Source organism: Lissotriton vulgaris, chromosome 5 (genome assembly GCF_964263255.1).
Source record: "Lissotriton vulgaris chromosome 5, aLisVul1.2, whole genome shotgun sequence".
Lineage (NCBI taxonomy): Eukaryota > Metazoa > Chordata > Amphibia > Caudata > Salamandridae > Lissotriton > Lissotriton vulgaris.
Genome location: NC_141693.1, coordinates 888,445,722 through 888,468,084, shown reverse-complemented (window position 1 = coordinate 888,468,084; position 22,363 = coordinate 888,445,722). Strand labels below are relative to the sequence as shown.

Here is a 22,363-nt window from a genome sequence, read left to right as displayed (position 1 = left end):
AATCCTAGCTGCAAAGTTCTGTACCACCTGCAGTTTTCTTATTGTGATTTTTAGTGCTTACAGATAGTTTCCGTAGTCAGGCGGTTGAGAATGAGTTCCTGGACCACTATGCTTTTTGATGATGGAAGTTTCCTGACCATCCTGAGGATGCAGTGACAGGTTGCTGCTAGCTTTATTTCCTGGGTATCCGTGGTCAATGCTTTGTCCAGTCATAGCCCCATATCCTCTATTGCTATCTTGGGGGTGGGAGGGGTGCCCAGGCAGCCCGGCCAGCCCAGGTTCGTATAGGGATTGTAATTATTGCCAAGGATCTTGAGATCGGTTTTATCCCCATTTAGTTTGAGGCATGAGCTGTTCATATATTTGGATGCTTTCTCTAGGCATGGGAATAAGTAGGAGGACAGGTGGGGTCTTGATTGTGACTGAGAGAAAAGGCCAGCCGTGTGCCTTCTGCGTATTAGATTATGGAGATCCCAAAAGGTAGAACAATGTCTGCTGGTGAATGAATGTACAGGTTAAATAGTGTTAGACTCCGTGACGAGCCCTTTGGTATGCCCCTTTTTAGTGGGAAAGCACCCCTCAAAAACCTGAAAAGTCCTGTCCCTCAGGAAGAAGTTGAGCCTAGTAAGGGCTCGTCCCAGGAGTCCTTAACTGTGAATTCTGTCACCAAAGAGTATTGTGGTTTTCAGGGTTGAAAGCCACGCTGAGATCAAGGAGAGTGATAGCCGCCAAGCCTCCTTGGCAGAGCAGCTTCTTGGCTTCTTCAACTACTGCCAGAAGGACAGTCTATACCATGTTTAGGCCGGAATCCTGTCAGTGTTGGGGTGCAGGATGTTCTGTTTTTCTAGAAATTCTGAAAGTGATTGATTGACATGCTTTTCCAACACTTTACTCAATCCAGGGAGTAATGATATCGGTCTTAAATCCCTGGATCAAGATGGTCCAGATTGAATTTGTTTAGTAGTGCTTTAACCATGGCGTGTTTCCACGCCGCAGGCACTGTTTCTTCAGCTATGGAGAGGTTTAGCATTTCTAGCAAAGTGGGCAAGATGTGGTCTGCTGCTTTAGCTAGAATGTGTGGCGGGCAGGGTCCAACGGAGATCCTGACTTCACTTTGCTGAAGGTGGCAGGGAGGCTGTCTTGCGTCAAGATAGGGAATTCTGTGAGGGTGGAGTTCCTACTTTCCAGTCTGCCTCTGGAGAGCCTGGGATTTGTGTCTATGGTAGGCTCTTGGAAGGATAGGTAAATGTCATAGGGCTTTTGTTTTGTTGGAAGAATCTTGCTAGGTCATTGCACCAGGATACTGAGGGTTCAGGAGGGAAGGTATTGGGGAGGGGGCTCCAGGATCGTTTTAAAAATCCAGAACATTTCACGTATGGAGTTACAGGCACAGTTGATTTCTTTTCATTGTAGTATGCAGCTTGGGCAGTTTTCATTTCAGGTTGATATGGTCGAATAGTGCCTCAGTATTTTGATATGCTTATCTTGCTGTAGTCTTTTGTCCATATCCGCTCTGCTTTTTTACAATCTTGTCTTCGTAGTTGTAGGTTGGGGATATACCAGGTTGCTGATTTTTCTTTAGCACGTCTGGTGTGGATTTTTATCGGAATCACTTGGTTGAGTGAGTGTTTTAAATCCACTGAGAGATTTTCTCATTTGCTACTGATGGGTCTGTGCCCAGGACAGGTCCAGTATGATTGAGAGTCTACTTCCATGTCTCGCTGTGTAGTTTAGACTAGCTGTTTTCTTTCCAAGTAGTTGGTCTGGGGAGTGTGGGTGCACATGGTATTTTGAGAACTAAGAGGATCAGGAAGTGATCTGACCCGACTTACTGGGAACGAATCTTGGTCTTTTAGGAGGGGATTCTCCCTTATCTTGTCGCAGGAATGCATTGTAAAGTGGCTTGACATGTTTGACCTTTGCTGTTGGTGGTGCATATGATCTGTAGGGCTTCATGGACCAATGGTTCTTTCGCCCTTGTTAGCTAAGGTGCCCGAATCGTGGATGTGAGGAGCTCGCCTCCATGACCGATATCCCCCTCCTTCCGACCGTCTCTGAGTAGAGCAACATTGTCACACAACGACAGGGAGAGAAAGAGTTAATCTCTTCCACTGCCTCTCTCGTTCAGGGAGAAGCCCCACCCAGGGTACGCGAGAGCCAATCGGATGAAGAAGAGGCGGGACCAATGACGTATGAGAGAATCCCGGAAGAAAAGCAGCGCGTTGTTGAACTGGAGGAGCGGGGAACGCCGAGGCGCCACGAGGAAGAGAACAGCGTCAGGGAGTAGTACCCAGCAGACTGAGGACAATGAGAGGACCCAAGCCCAGACGCCGATCCTGAAGACGTCCTGGAGCCGGGAGGAGCGGAGACCTGGTCCAAAGAGTGGAGGACACCCCGCCAAAGAGCCGTCGCAACTCTGGAGAGTTGCGGGTACCGCGATACGTGATACAGGAGGGGGGAGGGAGTAATTGCGGGCTGAAAGTGGGCACTGTAAATATCCTCGTAGAGCACCGATTATCCCCGTTCCTTGCACCGGCCTAAATTGTGTTGTTCTCCAGCACTGTCCATCACCTCTTGTTCTCTTGCGCATTCCTCGTTCTACCCTAGAAGAACGGAAAGTTTCCTTACCTTCTCCTCGTATTTTCGAACCTCCCGTTTTGTTTTCTTTAAACCCTCACGCCCACTGCCGACTATTCTTCTGTATAGCACAACGGGTGTATCTTGACACCGGTGAGGGTTCTCAGCAGATTTATGAGAACAGGGAACTTACAGCCTTCTCTCCTCTTCTGTTTCACTTCCGATGTTACCCGGGGGAAGTCCAACCACCTCAAGAGAAAACTGCCTGCCAGAAGGAAGCACACGAAAATTGCAGGAGAGAAGAATCCTCAATAATTTTTTTTTTGTTTTGATTTACAAAGAGTTGGCTTTGAATAAAATCCAGTCACAATTGATCCCATACTTCGGCCTCCTCGCTTTTCCTTTCGCTCATCCCTCTCACAGTGGCCCTCACTTCCCCGTACAGTAGAAAATGGTAAGAAGGGATCTCAAAATTATCAAGAAGATAAGTTCTCAATTCGTCAATCTCAAAAAGGTTTCCCTGAGTTCTGAGTCTGGCCCTCTCCAAGACCCGCAAGCCTCACCAGTTTCCTCTAGGGTGTAAGAACGACAGTGGGAAGTCTCGAGTGTAAAGGTACCAGAAGTGCGTTCTCCGGAGCACCCTGAACCATGCAAGTTTAAGGGTGTTGATCAGTATGTTGATAGCACTGTCCTAAGATTCACATAATGGGTATAGTATTAACTGTAACCATGCAGCGCCTGTGGGGGTTTCTATACTCCGCTCTTGCTGATGGCTCCAGCAAGATGGAGTTTGATTAAGGAAATTATGCATTGTTGTGCCCCCAGATTAAGGTCATTCATAAATTGACTATTTCCTGAAGTATGGCATGGGGCCCTCGGTTGAGGATTGTAGAGAAAAAGTAGAGCAATTGTGGCAAAACAACCATTTTGGCCAGTGTGGCCCAGCCAATAACAGACAGAGAATAGAGTATGAAAGGTGTGGTTCCTAGAGTAACTACGCCCCTCTTTCCAGCAACTGTGCTTCTGTCTCTGGTTCATGGACAACAGTACACATGAGATTTACCCCAATTAACCCTTATGGCCATGATGGAGCCGAACCCTGTAAGTGCCTCAACAACGCCCTCCACATCAACATTCCCCCCATGAAGATAGAGCAGCAGATTTTCTGCATATAATGTGATTGAGAGTGTAGTATTGTCAACTGAGGATTTTATAATCTACGTTTAAGATTGAAGTGGTCTATAACATAATACGCATTCTTTCTCTTTCCTCTGTTTCAGTAGATTCACCATTATGGCCTCTCGCATGGTAGGGGCCATAGTTCCCAGATGCTGTGTGGTGTTATAAAGCTTAGTTAAACTGGGGGCCAGGATGTCAGTATACATCAAATAGAACCTAATCGGGAAGCTGTCAGTTTCTGGGACTGCCCCTGGATATACCCCCACCCCCTACTGTTGTCACACCGTGTCAGCATTTAAGACAGGCTGGTGCCTAGGCCACCGCTCCCCATGCCGCTTCCCTTGGACTGGTCCTCCAACCAGTTTAAGGCCATTTGGAACCCAGCCTTGCACCTTGAGGTCTCTCCTCGCCCTCCCCGCTGCCATCACTTTTGCTTCTCTCGTGTGCTCTCTCTGCCTTGATCTTGCACCCTCTCGCACTTCTGAGCCTCTCCTTTCTCATACCTCTGTGCCTTTTTCTTTCTCATACTTTTGTGCCTCCTTTGCTCACTCCTTGCCATTACTTTTGTGCCTCTGTCGCTTATTCTTCTCCAATACTTTTATGTCTCGATTTCTCACTCTTTCATTATTGTTGTGCGTCTTTTCTTACTCTCTTCCAATTCTGTTTTTCTCACTCTTGTCCCTTGATTTTGTGCCTCTTTATTTTCATACGCTTGTCATGCTTCTGTGCCTTTCTTTCTTACTTTTGTGACTTTTTCATCTTTCCCCCACCGCCCCACAGACCCTCCTGTGCGTTTTCCTCCTTCACTCCTTACCTGCACTCTGTCTTCTGCTTCTTCCTTGGCTGCCTTCCTGCATCTCTATAGCTCCGCCCACTGCCCTTTGCGTTCCTCCACCCCTTCCAGGACTTACTCCTGACTCCATCGACCACTGCTCTGCCAACCTCCTTGAGAGTCTACACAACATTACTTTCCCAGTTCGTCACGGACCCCACACACAACTCGAGACACACGTTAGACACATTCTTCACCTCTGGCATCAGCTATCACTCCACCTCGCCACTTAGATGGGCTGACCTCTAAATCATCAATTTCAAAATATCCACGACACAAACCAAAGCTCCCATAAACACCAACCAACCCAGCTGGAACTGGAACAGAATAGTGGAAACTGACTTGGCAACACACTCAAAACTAACCACCCCTACACCACCACCTAACCGAGGACATCACCAACTTCAACCAGTGTATCTCTTACTGCGCTGGCTCTCTGTCCCCCATCAAATGCCACAAACACTGCAGAACTAACAAAACAGGACTCCTGCCAACATCATCAGATTTCACAGCATTTCCATAATCTCCTACACTAATGACTTATCCTCGATGTCAGACAAGTCTCCCAACACCCGGATCCAGCCTCACCAAATGCATGATCTGTGTAGCAGAATGGATAAAATCAAAATGCTTGAAACCCAACATGGACAAGACAGAAGTGCTGAACCTTGGGACTTCATTTGGTGGCCATCAAAGCTTGACCCAACACCATCACCCACTAACCTGGGAATCATCTCAGACAATAAACTCAACATTGCATCACAGGTGAGCAGAATCAGCTCCTCCTGCTTCCACATACTACGCATCCTCAGAAAATCTTCAAATGGATCCCGAAGCGTACCGTCACTCAAGCACTAGTCATCAGTAGACTTGACTACTGCAACACACTCTATGCTGGAATCCCCAACACCTTTGCCACAGTCTCAAGACCATTCAGAACGTTGCAGCCAGACTCATCTCACAGTGCACCCGCATCACACCTCACCTCGAGAACTCCACTGGCTGCCGAAACACTAAAGTTGCCAGCTCCTCACACATTCATACAAGGCACTGTACAACATAGGACCAGCTTACCTCAACTGCCGCCTCCAATTCCACCATCCCACCAGAACTACGATCTAACTCGCTCTCTTTCGCACACACCACTTGCAAACGCAGAACATGAGGCCTAGCCTTTTCCTACCTCTCACCTAAAACTTGGATCAACCTCCTTCTACGCATAAGAGCACATTCTTCACATCCGGAATTCCGCAAGAAGTTGAAGACTTGGCTCTTCAAGTAACACCCAGCAGACAATCTACACATCTGCTCTAGCACCTTTTTACCCTTCGGGTGATAAGCAGCACTTCACAAATCCAAATAACATAACATAACAAGACATAGGAATGCAATTAGTCGTATCTTCTTAACCTCTCTAACAATTCCATCAGCTTCTCATTCACTGCTGGTAGCTGCTGGCAAGTAGCAGGGTTATGGGGATCCGCTCTATCTAATATGTCAAACAGTTGTTCATGCAGGGTAATCTCTTTCAGTAATTGTGCGTGGATCCCTGCCATTGCGTAATGTGATGGCTTTAATCACCACCTTAAACGCTTCCCGTTTTGTTTTTTTACTTTATTTTTCATTTTACAAATACAAAAACAAATAGACACCGATACAGCATATAGAGGCATACCATTGGTATTATTAGTGATACGTGGTACAGGTGGTAGCATCGGGGGAAGAAAGGCACAATGGGCAAACATCAATTCGTAAGCATATTACAATGAAGAAGAAGCATGGGACATGCCACTGACTCTCAGGGTGTACATTACTGGGATTGATCCTCCCACTCCTTGTCATGGTTAGGGCCATCGTCCACATCTGACCCACTCTCCCCGATGTCAATTGCATCTTAGGTGGAGGGCTCCCCCTCCGTCAACCCAGAAGTACACATTTTGTGCCAAATCAGTAGGTCCACTTGTAGCTTCTTGTCCCTACGGGTGAGTTTCATATGCGCTTCTTCAGCTAGAGACCACTCTCGGACATCTTTGAGCCATATTGGCACTACCGGAACCCTCTGCCCCATCCAAGTTTTAGCTACCCTGCGCCTAGCTAGCACTAGCATTAATTGTAGGAGCTTATATGGGAGTTTCCTTTTCTTAGGCTTCCGGACAGATGCAAGTAGACAACTCAAGGTTTCTGGCTTCCCCTGAAGGCCCGTGGCTGCAGCAATCCTGCCCACCACCTCTTCCCAAAACTGTCTGACCACCGAACATTCCGAGACCAAGTGTAAAATGCCCGCTTTCTCCAAGCTACATCTCGGGCATCTATCCCCCCTGTCACATGAAATGCGTTTTAAGGATACCGGAGTTAGGTAGGTGCAATGCAAGAAGTTAAAGTGCGTAAATTTAAATCTAGGATTACAGGAGACTGTGCGTGTGAGGGAGCCTATGTGTGCCCATTTATTGTATTTGCGAACTATAACGTCCTTGTAACCTTTGTTTTTTTCAGTGAATTTCTCAAAATTTTTAATTGCTAATTCCTAAGTATAACATCCCTGTAATCTTTGTTTTTTTAGTGAATTTCTAAGGTTTTTAAACTAGCTGTCACATTTGCAGAGTGGTGGAGAAAGGGGGCCGGCCTCCGAGCAGCTCTCAGGAATTCCGTTGCGTAGGACTTACCAGGAGGGCTTCTTGGCACCCAAGGTCCCCCCATGTAGTAGTGCGCCAGGAGGCACGTTTGCAGAGTGTCGGAGAAAAGAGGCATTGCCTCTGTTAGACCTGGCATCGTTGGCGTTGGTCCCTTACATTACTCTCCTAGCCCCCCCCACGCGCACGACCCCCTCTTCAGGCTAGATGGGCCTCTGCCCCCACAGCAGCCCCGTGCGAGGCCCCCCAGATGTAACCCTAGCCTTCGCCCTCGCCAACCCCCCTACGACCCCAGCATAGCACCCCGATCCCCCCAGGTTTATGACTCCTTGCCCTAGAGCAGAACCATAGATAGCCTAGTTGAGATTCACCCGTTCCTGAACTCCTGATTCCATAACCCCCCCAAGTAGAGCCTAGGACCAAGGGAAACCTGGGCAACAAACAGCCCATGCCCGGCCGAGAGTAGCGAGACTCTCCCATAGAAGGGGGGGTGGAGTGGTTTCGCTCACAGCTTCTGCCCTACCAAGGGCTGGCCCCACTCCCCGCTGGTCGTCCTCAAACCCGGCGGCAAGACTTCAAAGGGGCCAGGACACCAGCTGGCAGGAAGCCCTCAATCACCACCAGGGCACCAAAGACCCGCCTGCGACAGCTCCGGACTTCAAAGAAGAAAAAGACTATAACTGGCGGCCCCATCTGTTGCCAGGGGTTCGTTTTCTATCCTGTCGTCTGAAGAGAGCCCTGCTGACCTAGTCGTGGCTCACCCTGTGTTTTTGGGACGAAGAAGATCGCCACTGGAACCCGGAGCAAGCCCTGCTGACTGGATCGCGGCTCGCCCGAGGGAGATCGGACGTATTGTACTCGTGGCCCCTGGAGTGAGCCCTGCTGACGTGGTTGCGGCTCTTCTCCATCCTAAAGACGCACTATTCTCCCTGCTTGAGCCCTGCTGACGTGGTCGCGGCTCTTCTCCATCCTAAAGACGCACTATTCTCCCTGCTTGAGCCCTGCTGACGTGGTCGCGGCTCTTCTCCATCCCAAAGACGCACTATTCTCCCGGCTCGAAGCCCTGCTGACCTGGTCGCGGCTCGAGCCTGACGTGGCCATGTACCAGTGCCTGGAAGGTACGCCCCACACCGGCATCAGCAGTGTGTCCCGTGGCTCGTGGAGTGCGAGCAGAGCCAGCGGTACGACACGTACCTGCCACCCAAACGAAGCATTGAGCCCCAGAGTGCGAGCCGTACACTGGGTACGCCCCGCATCGGCATCAGCAGTGTGTCCCGCGGCTTGTGGAGTGCGAGCCGAGCCAGCGGTACGACACATACCTGCCACCCAAAAGAAGCATTGAGCCCCGGTGTGCGAGCCGTACACTGGGCATGCCCCCACCGGCATCAGCAGCGTGTCCCGCAGCTCGTGGAGTGTGAGCCGAGCCAGCGGTATGACATGTACCTGCCACCCAAAAGAAGCATTGAGCCCCCTGAGTGCAAGCCGTACTCTGGGTACGCCCCGCACTGACAGCCGCATCGTGTCCCGCGGCCCGAGGAGTGCGAGCCAAGCCAGTGGGACGACACAAACATGCTACCCGACAGATCACTGAGACTACGGAGTGCGAGCTGGAGACTTGGGACGCTCCGCACGGGAGGTATCAAAGTAGCACGCGGCTCGAGGATTGCGAGCCATACGCTGGTACCCTCCACTTCTGCCATTTAACCAACACCCCTTTGGCTCGAGGATTGTGAGCCGGCAGCACCCCCTCTACTCTCACGGCTCAGAAGAATCGAGCCCAACGTTGGGTACCTCGTGCCCGAGTACTGGCGATCCCCTCTCCTTGTGGGCTGTGAGTCCGGCCCACGATTCTACCCAACGGCCCCACCAAAATGTCCCTTACTCCCCACGTGACTGGTGAAGCCCCTGCCCCCTACCCAATTGTAGAGTGTATTCTTGTACAGTGCGAGTTTGATAACCATTGTGATATAAAGGACCTTTTATTCATACCTTCACCTGGTGTGGTGTCCCTCTGTGGTGTGGCGAGATCTTACTGTGCACAACTATGAATGCCTAACCGTCCTCTCTGAGGGTCAGACTCAAAGCGCTCAGCAACGTTCCTGGAGGAGGAGGGTCCCTGGGTGGCCAGTGGTATCTACCCCTGCCATCCAGAGAGCCTCTCCTTCCAACAGCCTCTGACAATTTCTCAGCAGTCCTGCTGTGGGGACTTACTGGAGGTAGCAGGAGGGGTTGTTAGCCCCAAGGACATCCTTGGGGGCCAGCTACCCCTCCTATTTCCTCCAGTAAGTCCCATACAGCAGGATTGCTGAGATCTGATAGCAGGCCACGCCCCGTACCCCACCACTCTACAAACACACCTCATTAAGAACTACTAATAGGGGGATGAAGTTCCTCTTGGCTATTGAGGGTCCTTGGGGGCAAACTACCCCTCCAGTTACCTCCACCAAGTTCTACACTGTGGGTTTGCTAAGAGGTTTTCAGTGGCCATGCCCTCTTTCTCCTCTACTCTGCAAACGCACCTCATGGCGCACTATTTGGGGAATGAGTTCCCCTTGGCTCTTGAGGGTCCTTGGGGGCCATCTAGCCCTCCTGTTACCTCCAGTAAGCCCCACACAGCTGTATTGCAGAGAGGTGGTCATAAGCCACACCCCCTTTCTCCACCACTCTGCGAACGCGCCTCCTGGCACATTGCTGCTTGGGAGATGAGGTCCACTTTAATCCTGAGGCCCCCAATAGGCAAGGGGACATCATCCCCCCCACCAGCAGTGCACCAAGAGGCGCGTTTGTAGAGTGGTGGAGAAAGTCTGTGGCCTGCGACCACATCTCAGCAACCCCACTGTATGGGGCTTACGAGAGGTAACAGGTGGGCTAGTTGACCCCTAAGGACCTCCAGAAGCAAGGGGGGTCTTCATTCCCCAACAAAGTGCGCACAGGGAGGCGCTTTTGCAGAGTGGTGGAGAAAGGGGGCGGGGCATCTGGCTAGTTGCCGGCTTACAATTTGTTTTTGTTTTTTAGGAATGGGGGCTGTGTGGCCCCCTTCCATTGACTCTTTTGGTCCCCAGAGCCCCTCCCCCGAAAGCCTGAGCCCTTCTTTGATCTTTTAATTCAATAAAACAGGAGGGGGGCCGCATGCTCCCCTCCTGGGTCATTTTTGGCCCCGGGCACCCCATCCCGAGGCTGATTTTGATTAATTTACCTATATCCCCAGGGAAGTGGTGTTCCCCGGGGACTTCTGGGGGCCGCGTGGCCTCCCTTCATTTAATTGTTTCAGCCCTGGGGAGGAAACGGTCCCCAGGGCTGTGTTGGAGGCTCTCATGGTTCTCAGTTTGACCTTTAGAGGGGAGTAAAACAAGACTGCAGGGCCACTATCTGTGTGGGCCTCGTCAGTCTCTAGTCCCTTGTTGTGTAGGCCTGCTTTGGCAGTGGTGGTGTACGGGCTGAGCACGAACAAGCTTTGGTTGCTGCAAGTGCTCAGATACTCAAGGTGTTTGTGCGGCGGGCTCCCGTGGGTAGGAGGTTAACGTCTTGAAACTCTGTGAAGAGAAGGGAACCACATAAACCTCCTCCTGATCTGATGCACCCTCGGTAGACCCAATGGTAAGCAAAACGATTTACTGTTGAAGTACGGTTGGTACCTGCAGATGCAGGGGAGATGGCTCCTCCACCCCAAGAGAGATGCTAAGTGGTTGTTGTAGCACTGGACAGCCCTCCAAGGGTTTGGGGAAGAGGTGCAGTTTTTGGACTAGCCGGTCTTTGTGATGGTCGAGGTGCAAGCAGCCAGGCAGGGGTTGGTGCCGATTTCAGTGCAGGTCCACTGTTCTCATGATGTCGCCTTTTCTTAGTCCTCCTTCTGATCACAGGTAGTCAAATCTGAGGCTCTGGTGTCAGAGGGGCCCCTACATACTCAACTATAGGGCATTTAGGGGGGTATATGGTAGTAGCCAATGGGCTAGTTAACACTAGGGTGACTACAACCCTTATATGACCACTTTCTGTAGGGAGCGGACATAACCCTGAACCAGAAGTCTGTTTTCACCAAAAGCAAGATTGTGAAACCCTTCCCTGACCCACCTTAGGGGTTTGACTAGCCTGTAAGTGAAACACACCTCCTAAATATCTAATTTCATGCCTGCTCTGTTGTCTAATGGGCCTCAAGGCAGGTTGTTGCATTCCCCAGGACAGGGAGAAGCTAGGGTCATATATCAAAGGTGGCACATGCTTTGAAGCCCTTGACATTCTAACTTCCCTAGCCATCCTGCTGGAGGAGATGTGATCACCCTCCATCGGACAGGCCTTATTCCTGACCTCTGAGAGCGCGAGCTCTGACCTGCAGGGGGGTAGAAACTTGTGTGGTGGCAGGCTGGCTGATACCAGTCAGCCAGCACACTAGGTGACTAGTAGGGATACAAGGGGCATCTCTAAGGTGCCCTCTGGGTGCATGTGTTCGTAAATCTGATACTGACATCAGTATGGGTTTACTAAGACAGGATGTTTGATACCAAACATCAGTAGGTTCAGGGAAGCCATTATGTAGCTTGGTATTTCGTAACGACCAGTGCCCAGTACATACCTTTAAATGGCTTCCTGATCACTTGCAATGTAACTAGGCATCACAGGGGAATATCTGCTCATGCAGATGTGCCCTTAAATTTAATATAATGCACCCTGCTTTAGTGTTCTGAAGGCCTGCTATAGAGGTGACTTGCATATAATAAATGGATTGTGTGGGCATTGCACACAGGGTGTGGGATTGTCCTGTTTTTAGAATAGGTTGCACCAGTTCACCCATCCTGCAATTGCAGTCAGCATGCAGTTTGTGTGTAGGGTCCCTTAGGGTGGTATAATACCTACTGCAGTTCCTAGGGAACTTCTTAACTGCCCATTTCCTGAGAACCAGGGATACTACTTACCAAGGACATACAAGGGTGCTAAAGCCCTTGCCAATTGGGTTACAATTAAGCATGTGTACATTTTAGGAAAGAACACTGGCACTGGAGCCTGGTTAGCAGGCTTTGGTACACTGTCAGAGTCGGAAACCTGCATTGAAGTTCAAATGGGATATCTGTAAAGAGAAGTCTAGCTTCCTACATTAGCCAGTCATGTTAACATTGATTTCTATGCATGGCAAAAGTCAACTGTCACACTTCCAGTGATTTGAAAACTATGGTGTATTCTCAGCTCCCCGCCCAGCTGTAAGCCATAAGCTTGATGAGAAACTACCAGCCCGAATTCCTACTGCACTGTGGAAACAAGAGGACACTACTTGACTTCAAAGAGAAACTATTGTCTTCTCCTGATCTACAGCCAACTTATGTTCTACTCCTATTTGGCCTTTAGTACTTCTTGACACGACTGACCATTATCTACTCATTCAAGAAGACCATCACAGACTGCTGCCTATATGCTGATGGCACCCAAATCGATTTAAAGCTGCAGGACAGATTTGTGGCACATCACCAAATTGTAGTCTGCCCGAAGAAAGTCAGCATTGATTGCATCCCTCCTGTTTCAGTGGTTGAAAGAAAGAAACACTTGTGGGCCCAGTGGACCCCTCATTGCTCACTTTCATCTTCTAAACTTCCTAGAACCCCCCCCCCCCCCCCCGACAGCCTATAAGATGGTCAACTTGGGAGTTTCATTTGGTAGTACTTCTTCCCCTCACCAAAGTCAAGATAACCACTATGAATGTTTGTTCCACCTATGCTAGCTGCTATGTGGGAAATTACTTTGATGCACCTTATGAAAACCCTTTTTGGGTTTCTAATGGTGATCATTGCTACATTCTAGTGCCTTAGTGCTCTCTAAAATGATTGCCACAGAAAGCATGTAACATGCCTGACATAACATTATCTTGTCATTGGATCGTTCTTCTGTACCTGTAGGATCCCCATATAAATCATTCGTCCGGCAGAGCGCTCTCATGGATTCCAGCTGCTTGCATCAGTTTATGATTCCTGAGCATTACTGTGAATAAAGTCTTTAAAGGCAGAGAAGGGGCCGTAATCAAAATATGTTATATCAGGACAATTCACAAATGGACCTGCCATATATGAGAATGTAAGGTGGTGTTTATTTGATTTTGTTCCAGTGGAAGCAGACCCACAGATATCTACTCAGTATTTGCTTTCCAGCAGCCAAGAGCCTCTTCCTATTCAGTCAATCCTTTAACAGCCATAAGGTACCAGCAGATGGCATAATGCTGCTTTTGAGATTACGGTCTAAGCAGCTCCTTTGCTGATGTAGAGAGATGCTGTTTGTGGTGCTGGCACAGCGCATGCCTCTTAGATACCATGTGGCTGAAGGCCCACGAATGGTTTACTGTGGAGGCAGTAGTGAGTGTCGTGTAAAAACTCTAAATAGTAGACAGCCATTTATTTGGCAACAGAATGTTCCTCTTGATCTTAGTGAGGCAACGCTGTAGATGTCGGCCAGAGTGCTGTTACTTTGCAGAAGTTTCATTGATATGCCCAGCCTGGTTGCTTTATGGCTCGTGTTCTGCCTTTACCACCGCTTTAGCACATCCTCTACAGTCACAAATTTGCCTGCCGGAGTATTTGTATTTTTAAACAAACGGCTGCCACAAAAGGAAAAACGCAGCCTACATCGGTTTAATGCTGTTAAATTTGCAAGACCATCGAAATGCTCGATATTATTTGGACTGCTTTAAACCGGTCATTTGCTAGCCTCTATGCAATTATCTTTTTAGTTTTATTAAAGATCATTTCCCCCTTCACCAATCTTTTCAAAAACATGCTTGAAAGCTATTAGCAAGTGTCTTCTAAAATGTGTATAGTCATATAACTACACAAGTCCCATCCTTCCCTCTACTCTTCCCACCAGCATGTTTACATTCATTGCAAAATGTCAAAAGCGAAAAAGCATCTAGTTGCCAGTTTTTATCATACAAGGAGAGGTGAGTAAGTGAGGCCCGGGTGACCTTCAGATTGTATGTTCTCCATGAATGACTTTTGAACTGACTGTTGGTTATCCTTGGTTTGGAATTCTCTAAAGGCCTTTTGTAATATCCTGCATTTGTTATGTAATGTATTTTACCACTCCTGCTCAGCCAGTGCCTGTACTCAGTAGAATGTTGGAGTCTTGATGAGTCTCGGAATGTTAGGACACTTAGCGGTAAAGTGACAGTTGGACATGGGCTGAGCAGCATACAGGCTTCTCCTGGTGGGGCTCTCCTTCAGAACTTAACTACCTGTTGTCTAGAACCATACTATTTGTTACCTGCTTGAATAAATCCTCTTTAATTACAATCTTCCTGCGTTGTCCTCCTTATTACACTTTTGTGTGCTGAAAAATGCTTAACTTTGCTGAACTGAAAAAAGGAGCATGCTTAGTTCCAGCCTGCCTTCGGAAATGTGTTTAAAAAATGAGATAAAGATGGTAGTTTGGCCTTTATTGATCATTAAAAGGTACTATATGCAGAGGAAAGCTTGACAGATGGTGGTCAAATTGACACTTATTTTGAAGAAGCCACTATTTCTGCTGTAGGCCTAGAGGATAGGTCTATTCTTTCACACCTATAGCGTAAAACGGGATTGGAAGGGTTATTCATTTTAATAAAAACAGGGAAAAGCCTGCTCTAATTTTATTGTAATTCAAAGCAATTGTGGTTCCTTTTGTTTACAGTGGTTTATAATAAAATATTTAAGAATAATTTTTAACTGCCATATGAAATTGGGCTTTGATAATATTGGTTATAAACCTGATAAGGATGCAACCATATATGCTAATTATGTGCCCATTTCCATAATAACTTTGGACTTTATAAACATTTGTGTCTTACCAAGAAAGTTGCCAATATTCCATATCTACTCCATTGCCATTGAACAGGTTTTATAAAGGAGATGATTGAGCATATGATCCTTATTAGACATCCAGATTTGCATATTAAGTCCTTTGTGGCAAAGGTAGACTTATCTTTGAACTGCAAGAAAAGGCTGGTAGGGTGTGATGGTCTTTTTTTCATGGAGCATTATTTTTTTTTAAATTTCACAGATGCATATAAATCCTGAATAAGTTCTTTAACCACTTGGCTGCTAGGCGTTTCCCCCCCCCTGTGCTGGAAATTGCCATTTTAGTGGCACCATGACGAGCTCAGCTCGTCATCAGCACACGACACCCGTGGGTGATGACGAGCTGAGCTCGTCATCAGCATCGAAGGGGTTAAACAATGAGGCGATGGTTTGAATCCTGACTAATGAGTTTCTTAGAATGTTTGCATGGAGAGTGGCATCTATCAGGAATATCAGACATTGCTAATACTGTTTGACTTTGTGCTGGAACCTGTGCTTAATTGTTTCAGAAATATCCAGATGTGGAAGGCATGGCCTGTTTATCAAGATAATAACATACGTGCTTATGGGGCAGATGTAATGCTTTTAATTTCTAATCCAGAGGCTGCAGTGGTTCATGGTTTCTATGTTACAGATTCCTGTTATCAAGTGTTAGGATACTCATTACATTTGTCCAAAGCAGATATGTTTCTGGGTTGTGCTACTGAATATCGACCCCCAGAATATCGTGGTACAAGAATATATATAAAATATACAGAAGGTACATATATAAATAGATAGGTATCGAAACTTTAGCCTTACATGCCAAAATTTTATTTTTGATATTTTGTCCCATCATTATCTGGGTTCACACCGTATTTCCCATGTTTACGGCATGCAAAACGTGTAAAGAGTAAAAGGGAGGAATTAAGTTGTCACCCAAATAAATTTAATGCTTAGTTGTACATACCCTTCCTATCTATGTTGAAAGATAGTTTTAATCATCAGGAAACCCTCAAGGCATTTAGGAAATTGCCATGATTGGGGACACAGTCTACATTTTCCTTTATGGGATGAAATCAATGTTATAGAAATTAATATTTTGGTAAGATTCGTGTATCAGGTTGGTTAAAGTCAGCACCAACTGATAAAATATTGTTATGAAACTTCCTGTGAGGTTCTGAAATCACAACCACATTTTTGTGGGTTACCCTGAAAAGGGAATCTTTGTTTTTCCTCCCGACTTCTATAGCTGTAAAACTGCTTTTGTTTTGCACATGTCATATTTGATGAGTGAGAACAACTCTTGTTGCTGGATTGAATCAAATCAAATGCCCACAAGCCTTTTGATAAACATGCAAATCTAAAATGCTTTAGCATTTTTGTTCTTTAATTGGATAGTGTTACTTTGGAAATATTTGTTGACGGAATTTAAACAGCAAAGGGCTTTCATGTGGACACTGCAGTCTGGGGATCAAGACAAGTAAACATTAAGAATATCTTTTTTGTCATCTTTGATAGCACTTGAAAAAATGTATCTTTGTTAAATCTGTATAAATTGTTCCATATTAAACTTTAATTGCATGAAGTATAAATACAGTTTTTGGAATTTTTAAAATAATTAAGTACCAAATGTTGTACAGTGCCTTCGATGATATCTGTATCTTGCAAACAGGTAATATTAATGTGGCATCCCTATTTCTTTCTATTAGTGGAAAGATGAGATATCTCTATTGACCCTCAAGCCTTGAAAAGTAAAGAATAGATTGTGTCTCTTGTATCCTATCTTGTCTCAGAAACTCTGAGAAGCAATGGCACACATTTTGGAAGGATATGCTGAATATTTTTTTTCCTGAGTGCACATTATATTGTCTTATACAGCAAAAATATATTTTCAGGAAATACTGAATGTCTATAAAACTATGTAAGCTTGGTTTCAGAGAATTGGATCTGGCTGAACACTGGTGTCTAAAAGAAGTCTCTGGAGTTACATTGTCGCAAATTTTTAATGATATTTTACCAGGGTGACAGTATTGTAAAGAGGTTATTTAACATGTTTTGAAATGATTTCCATGTGTGGAAGTGTTGAAAAATTAACCGCATCACCATACACTTGGCATCCTTGTTGTTTCAATACCAACTGGCTGGTCGAATTTTAATCGGAAGGGGTAGCAGCATTTTAAAACATGTAAGAACTGAAATGAAGTGCTACAAACACAACGTGCATTAAAACTTCCAAGAGATCAATAAGGAGCAAGTAGGGTTACTTAGCAATTCCAAGAGACAGTTTTGTAAAAAGCATTGAGAAGAGGCTTTTGTTAAGGATTTAGAATAACACCATTCATTTTCTTCCTACATTATTTTCACTCATCTTTTTACTTTCTTTCCTGTCCATAAGAGGGTTTATGTGTTGAGATTCTGTCTAAAATATGTTTTTATTTCTTCTTCCAGAATGCTATTGATATCTGTTCAGTGGTTAACAAGTTTGTTAAGCGATATATGAAGGGGTAACATGCCATCATTTTCTTACATTGTCTATCAAGATGTATATGTATTTTAATGTTATTACATAATTGAAGCCATTTATTAAGTATAGAACCAAATAGAGACACATGTCATGGATATTATGTTACCAGTCATTTGCATAGGGTGCTCCTACCACAAATGTTGTCTCACAGAGCGGTATCTTTCTCTGGTGGGTTGCATAAATATTTGTTTTGAAAGCGTGACTGATACTGCGCCCTAGTTAAACTAAAGTCAAGTAACGTCTTATGTGGATAAAAATGTCTGATAAGGTGAGAGAGACTCATCTAGGACCGTGAGCCACTTTTTTTACTCACTAGCCATTTTTTGTAGGTTGATTGAATTCTTGTTGGTGTAGCCTCAATTACAGTTTCCCTGTCATAAACTACTTTGCACATAGAAAATACAGAATATCTCCAGTGTTTGGAAATACTCTGCAGTCTCTTTGACGTTTTTGTATGAATTGATTGTGTCTGTATTGTAGTAGGATATATTTTGATATTTAAATTGCATATTTCCATAGATTCAAGTGACTTGTAATATGGTCTTACTGACACTGACCTGTTTTACACTTCAAGAATCATGGTGATGTAATAGTGAATCACTTTTGTTTACTGATTTTTTTCTTTCAGGTTAGCACGTGGGTGACTTGGTTGATCTTGACTGCTGGTTCTATGGAAGAAAAACGTGAAGTCTTTTCACACTTGGTACATATTGCAAAATGCTGCTGGAACAAGGGGAATTACAATGCTGTGATGGAATTCCTGGCTGGACTCAGGTATTTCTTAAATGCTAAACTATACAGAGAGGACAACATTGTCTTGTAATAAGTTTAAAGAGAGTTTAGAACTCATCTAAAACCAAGCACATACTTCACAAATTTTAAATTGAAATACCTTTATGAAAACTCGTTTCTTAATGGTGCTTTAATGAATTATATTCAAACTGTGAATTAAAGTAAAATAAATAAATCGATCTCAATTATAAAATATTTATTTGGCTTTTTAAAAACCGTTTAAAGAAGTCTCCAAATAATTTTAGAGATTTAACTTTGCATTTGGATCAAAGAACGTTCCTATCTTTGGTCAGAATTTTAAGCTATCTAGGCTTTGATGCTTTGATGCTTTGTCTAATCAGTTTAACCACATTTATCACCTACAGTTCTCTACCGGTTTTCATCATGTGCTAGTCCAAACCTTGCCCCATTTTGGAAATGTGGACATGTATCCCAATTTACCGACATTTCACACTAGAGTTTTGCAAGTGCTTTTTCTAATTTGCTATTCCATCCTCACCCCATTTTGGAACTGTGGAGATCTCTCAATGTCACCTGGCCTAAACCCCAGCAGGCTTAAGCACTGGTCCATGAACTTGGCTTCTGTGTTTAATGTGCTCAAATTGGATGTTTTTGTACAAACTAGCGGAGAGTAAATAGTGATTACCCATAAGGAATCAAGCCATTTGCCTCAGTAGCTGAAATTTTCAGGGCTAACAATCAGTCAACTATTGTTTGTTAGCTAGCCGACCCTGTTGTGCTTTCTCTTCCTCATTTTATGGTATTTATATTTCCTGTAGTCATATATCATATATGTTTGCTTACTCATTTACTCCTCTGCCATCAAAATAACCAAACTGCCTTTGGCTAAACTTATAATCATGCACTAGATCAAAAAAGATTTTTTTCCCATCTCTATATGGTAATCATTGTCCTGCTATGTGTTTTAGCTGTATATTAGACATGCGCCCATTACTGTTGGGTCACTGAACCTGAATTAGTGTGGTCTTAAATACTTCAGGGCACTAGGTTTAAAGACACAGCTGTTTCCAGCAACAGGGTACAATTACCTTTGGCTCCATGTATTCCTGACACTCCTAATTCTTCCTTTGCCTCGTCTTTAATGAAAGATTTGCTGCCATTCTAACTATCACTTTAACATCTTTTAGAAGATGGAACTCTTGCATGCAACAACAATTAATTAAATGAAACACTTCTCATAGAACCATCATTCTGTATAAGCTGATTCATATTTTTCCCTGTGGATGTTGAATGAATGAACGAAAGAGCTTACAAAGCGCATGTTTACCATTTAGTGGCAGATTGGCACCACACACCGGGAAGTTCATTCCTCAGGAAAAATCCACAATATTTAGTTAGGACCTAAATTCCATGAAAAGCGTTATTTCTTTTGCCAATAACTTTGTCACCGTTTGATAATTCCTCACAAATTTTTCAAAACTAGTTTGCCCTGATATTCACACTAGGGAGGTTGATCGGGATGCCAGAGGCACGACTACCAGAGTTGGGCCTCTGGTGGTAAACTGAGGGGTTCGATACCTAGGCATTTCAGCGGCCCATTCGGAGGCTGCTTTTTTTGCGCCTGAATATTGATACTCTTCTGGAATGCCTGAAGGCCTCTGTAGCTTTTTGGTCCAGACTGCCCCTGTCGTTGATGAGGGGAGGGGTGGGGGGGAATCCTGCAGGGCCAAAAAAACACATTTCTTTTTTAATTTTTGGCAGGAGACTTGCAGGACCACCGAAAAATAAAAAGCGCTGGCCTCTGCTCTTCTGTAATTTTTAGCCCCTGGATGGTCTGTCAGCTCCCACCAAGCAAAAGAAAGCATACCTCCGCTTTCTGCAAGCCAGAGCTGTCAAAGAAAGTGGAGTTTTTATTTGTTTCCCTGCATGCAAATATGCGTGCTGGGAAACAGATAAAAACATTGCTCCCGCAAGCACGGAGCTGCTATTTCAAGCAGCTCCCGTCTTGCGGGAGCAATGCAGGCTCCCAAAGGAGTCGGGAGCAGGCTGGGACAGCAGGGCCCTTGAGGCTCCCCCTTAGTCCTATTGCACACTGTGTGCCCTCTGGGCACCTAAAAAACATCGCTGGGCCAGGGGTTATGGAGTCCCTGGGGCTGAAATCGGCCCATGGAGGTGGTCTGCCCCCCCCCCCCTTTCAAAAATAAATAATACATTTCAATGTCAGGCCAGAAGAGATGGGGTCCCTGGTGCTGGGGACGGGGTACATAGCCCCCTCCCCCATTGAATTAAGGCATGACCTTATCGGCCCGGGGAGGGGGTTGCATGTTCCCCCTCCCACATTTGTTTAAGGTAGGGCCTCAGTGCGGCCAACGGCCGCTATGCGCATCCAAAGGCCGTGCGGGGTTCGGTAGTTATAGGGGGTTGGCCGACGGCTATGCACGGTGGAGGTTGCATTAACGTAAAGTTAACAGGTGGGTTTCTATGGTTTTGTGTAATTAAAATGTGAACCTGTCTCTGTACCTTTGTTTTTTAAGTGAAAATATATATGTATATGTATATATATATATATTATATATATATATACATATATATATATATATATATATATATATATATATATATAAATATATAAATATATATATATATATACACATTATAATGTCGGAAACTTGGTAAGTAGCACAGACTACAATTGACAAGTTTCTCGCTGCAGTCTTAGGGCAGAATGACCATATCAGCCTCTAAATATACATGTTTAGGTTTACCAATCATATTAGCTTACAGGGAGCATTTTGCACTCTGGGTGTAGCGTACATGGTAGATAGAGAGGCAAGGGTCACACCAAACACTGCATCATGTTAAAGTAGCCTATTCTTGAACCTGTCATTATTTTAAAACTGCCCATTAGCAATTTCACTTACATGACTTTGCATCTATGGTTAAAGATGAAAGGACTGTGTTTTTTTACTGTACTTTTTGTTGGCGAAAATGTACTTTGCCACTACGTGTTGAATATTTTCTGTCTTTAGCTAGGAACATTGCCAGTATAATGAATGAGAGTTTGCAATAGAAAGTATCTATATTTCGTTGGAATTTACTTTTTTTTTATTGGTAACAAAAAGTATTTTCCTGGTGAGTAACTAATTCATTACTGTAGTTCTAGTTTAACTGTATGCTGCACCCTTTATTATCTATTACTTTTAATGACTGCATATTTACTTTATTTCAAATAGGTCAAGAAAGGTATTAAAAATGTGGCAGTTCATGGACCAAACCGATATCGAAACCATGCGGAGTCTTAAAGATGCTATGGCACATCACGAGTCCTCATCAGAATACAGAAAAATCGTAAACAGAGCACTGAATATACCAGGCTGCAAAGTGATTCCTTTCTGTGGGGTGTTTTTAAAGGAGCTCTGTGAAGTTCTTGACGGAGCAGCCTCCCTCATGAAACTTTGCCCAATGTACAATTCTCAAAATGAAGCCTTTGAGGTAAATTCATAATTGGCTTATTGAGTTGTAAAAGTCTTGTAAAATCATACCGCCTATGACCCTGGAACTTTTTAGACCGGTTCCTGCATTTTTAATGAGTTTAATGATTACAGAAAATGTCATATGGCCATAATTGTAGCTAGGCATAACTTTGTCAGACTCTTGTGTAGTGATAAAGTTCTGCTCCTCCTTGATATTGTGTGCTTCAGATATGAACATCTACCTATTCAGTTTTTTTCGGTCCATTTTTTGGGGCTTTTTCCAACTTTGTTGAGACTTGTCCTTACAATGACATTGTTCATTGCGTCTTCTGCAAATTGATACTTTTTTCAATATCTTTTTTTACTGTTTTTTTTTCACTTTACGTTTAAAGACCTAAACACAATAAACATGAAGTAAATCAATACAACATACACATATATCAATCAGTCATATGTGCCATCACAAGCTCAAATGGACTATTCAGTTGACTCAGTTATCCAAGGACATATAGCTCCAGCACTACAATTAGTCACTGTTAAGACAGTTTGATATGTTTTTGTATGCTAATCCCCTTGATGTTTTTTTCAATATAGTGCTGACCAAT

At 44.9% G+C, this 22,363-nt stretch overlaps 1 protein-coding gene across 7 annotated transcripts in view; it reads left to right on the top strand.

The window, feature by feature from the left end:
• The window catches only part of PLCE1 (phospholipase C epsilon 1), a 1,649,974-nt gene that overhangs the window by 962,055 nt on the left and 665,556 nt on the right, over positions 1-22,363 (top strand). For all 7 annotated transcript variants that reach the window (XM_086922473.1, XM_086922472.1, XM_086922474.1 and 4 more), the window contains exons 5-6: positions 18,161-18,306; positions 21,519-21,777. In XM_086922473.1, the coding sequence (XP_086778599.1) occupies positions 18,161-18,306; positions 21,519-21,777 (405 nt within the window). The remainder of the gene's footprint in view (positions 1-18,160; positions 18,307-21,518; positions 21,778-22,363) is intronic.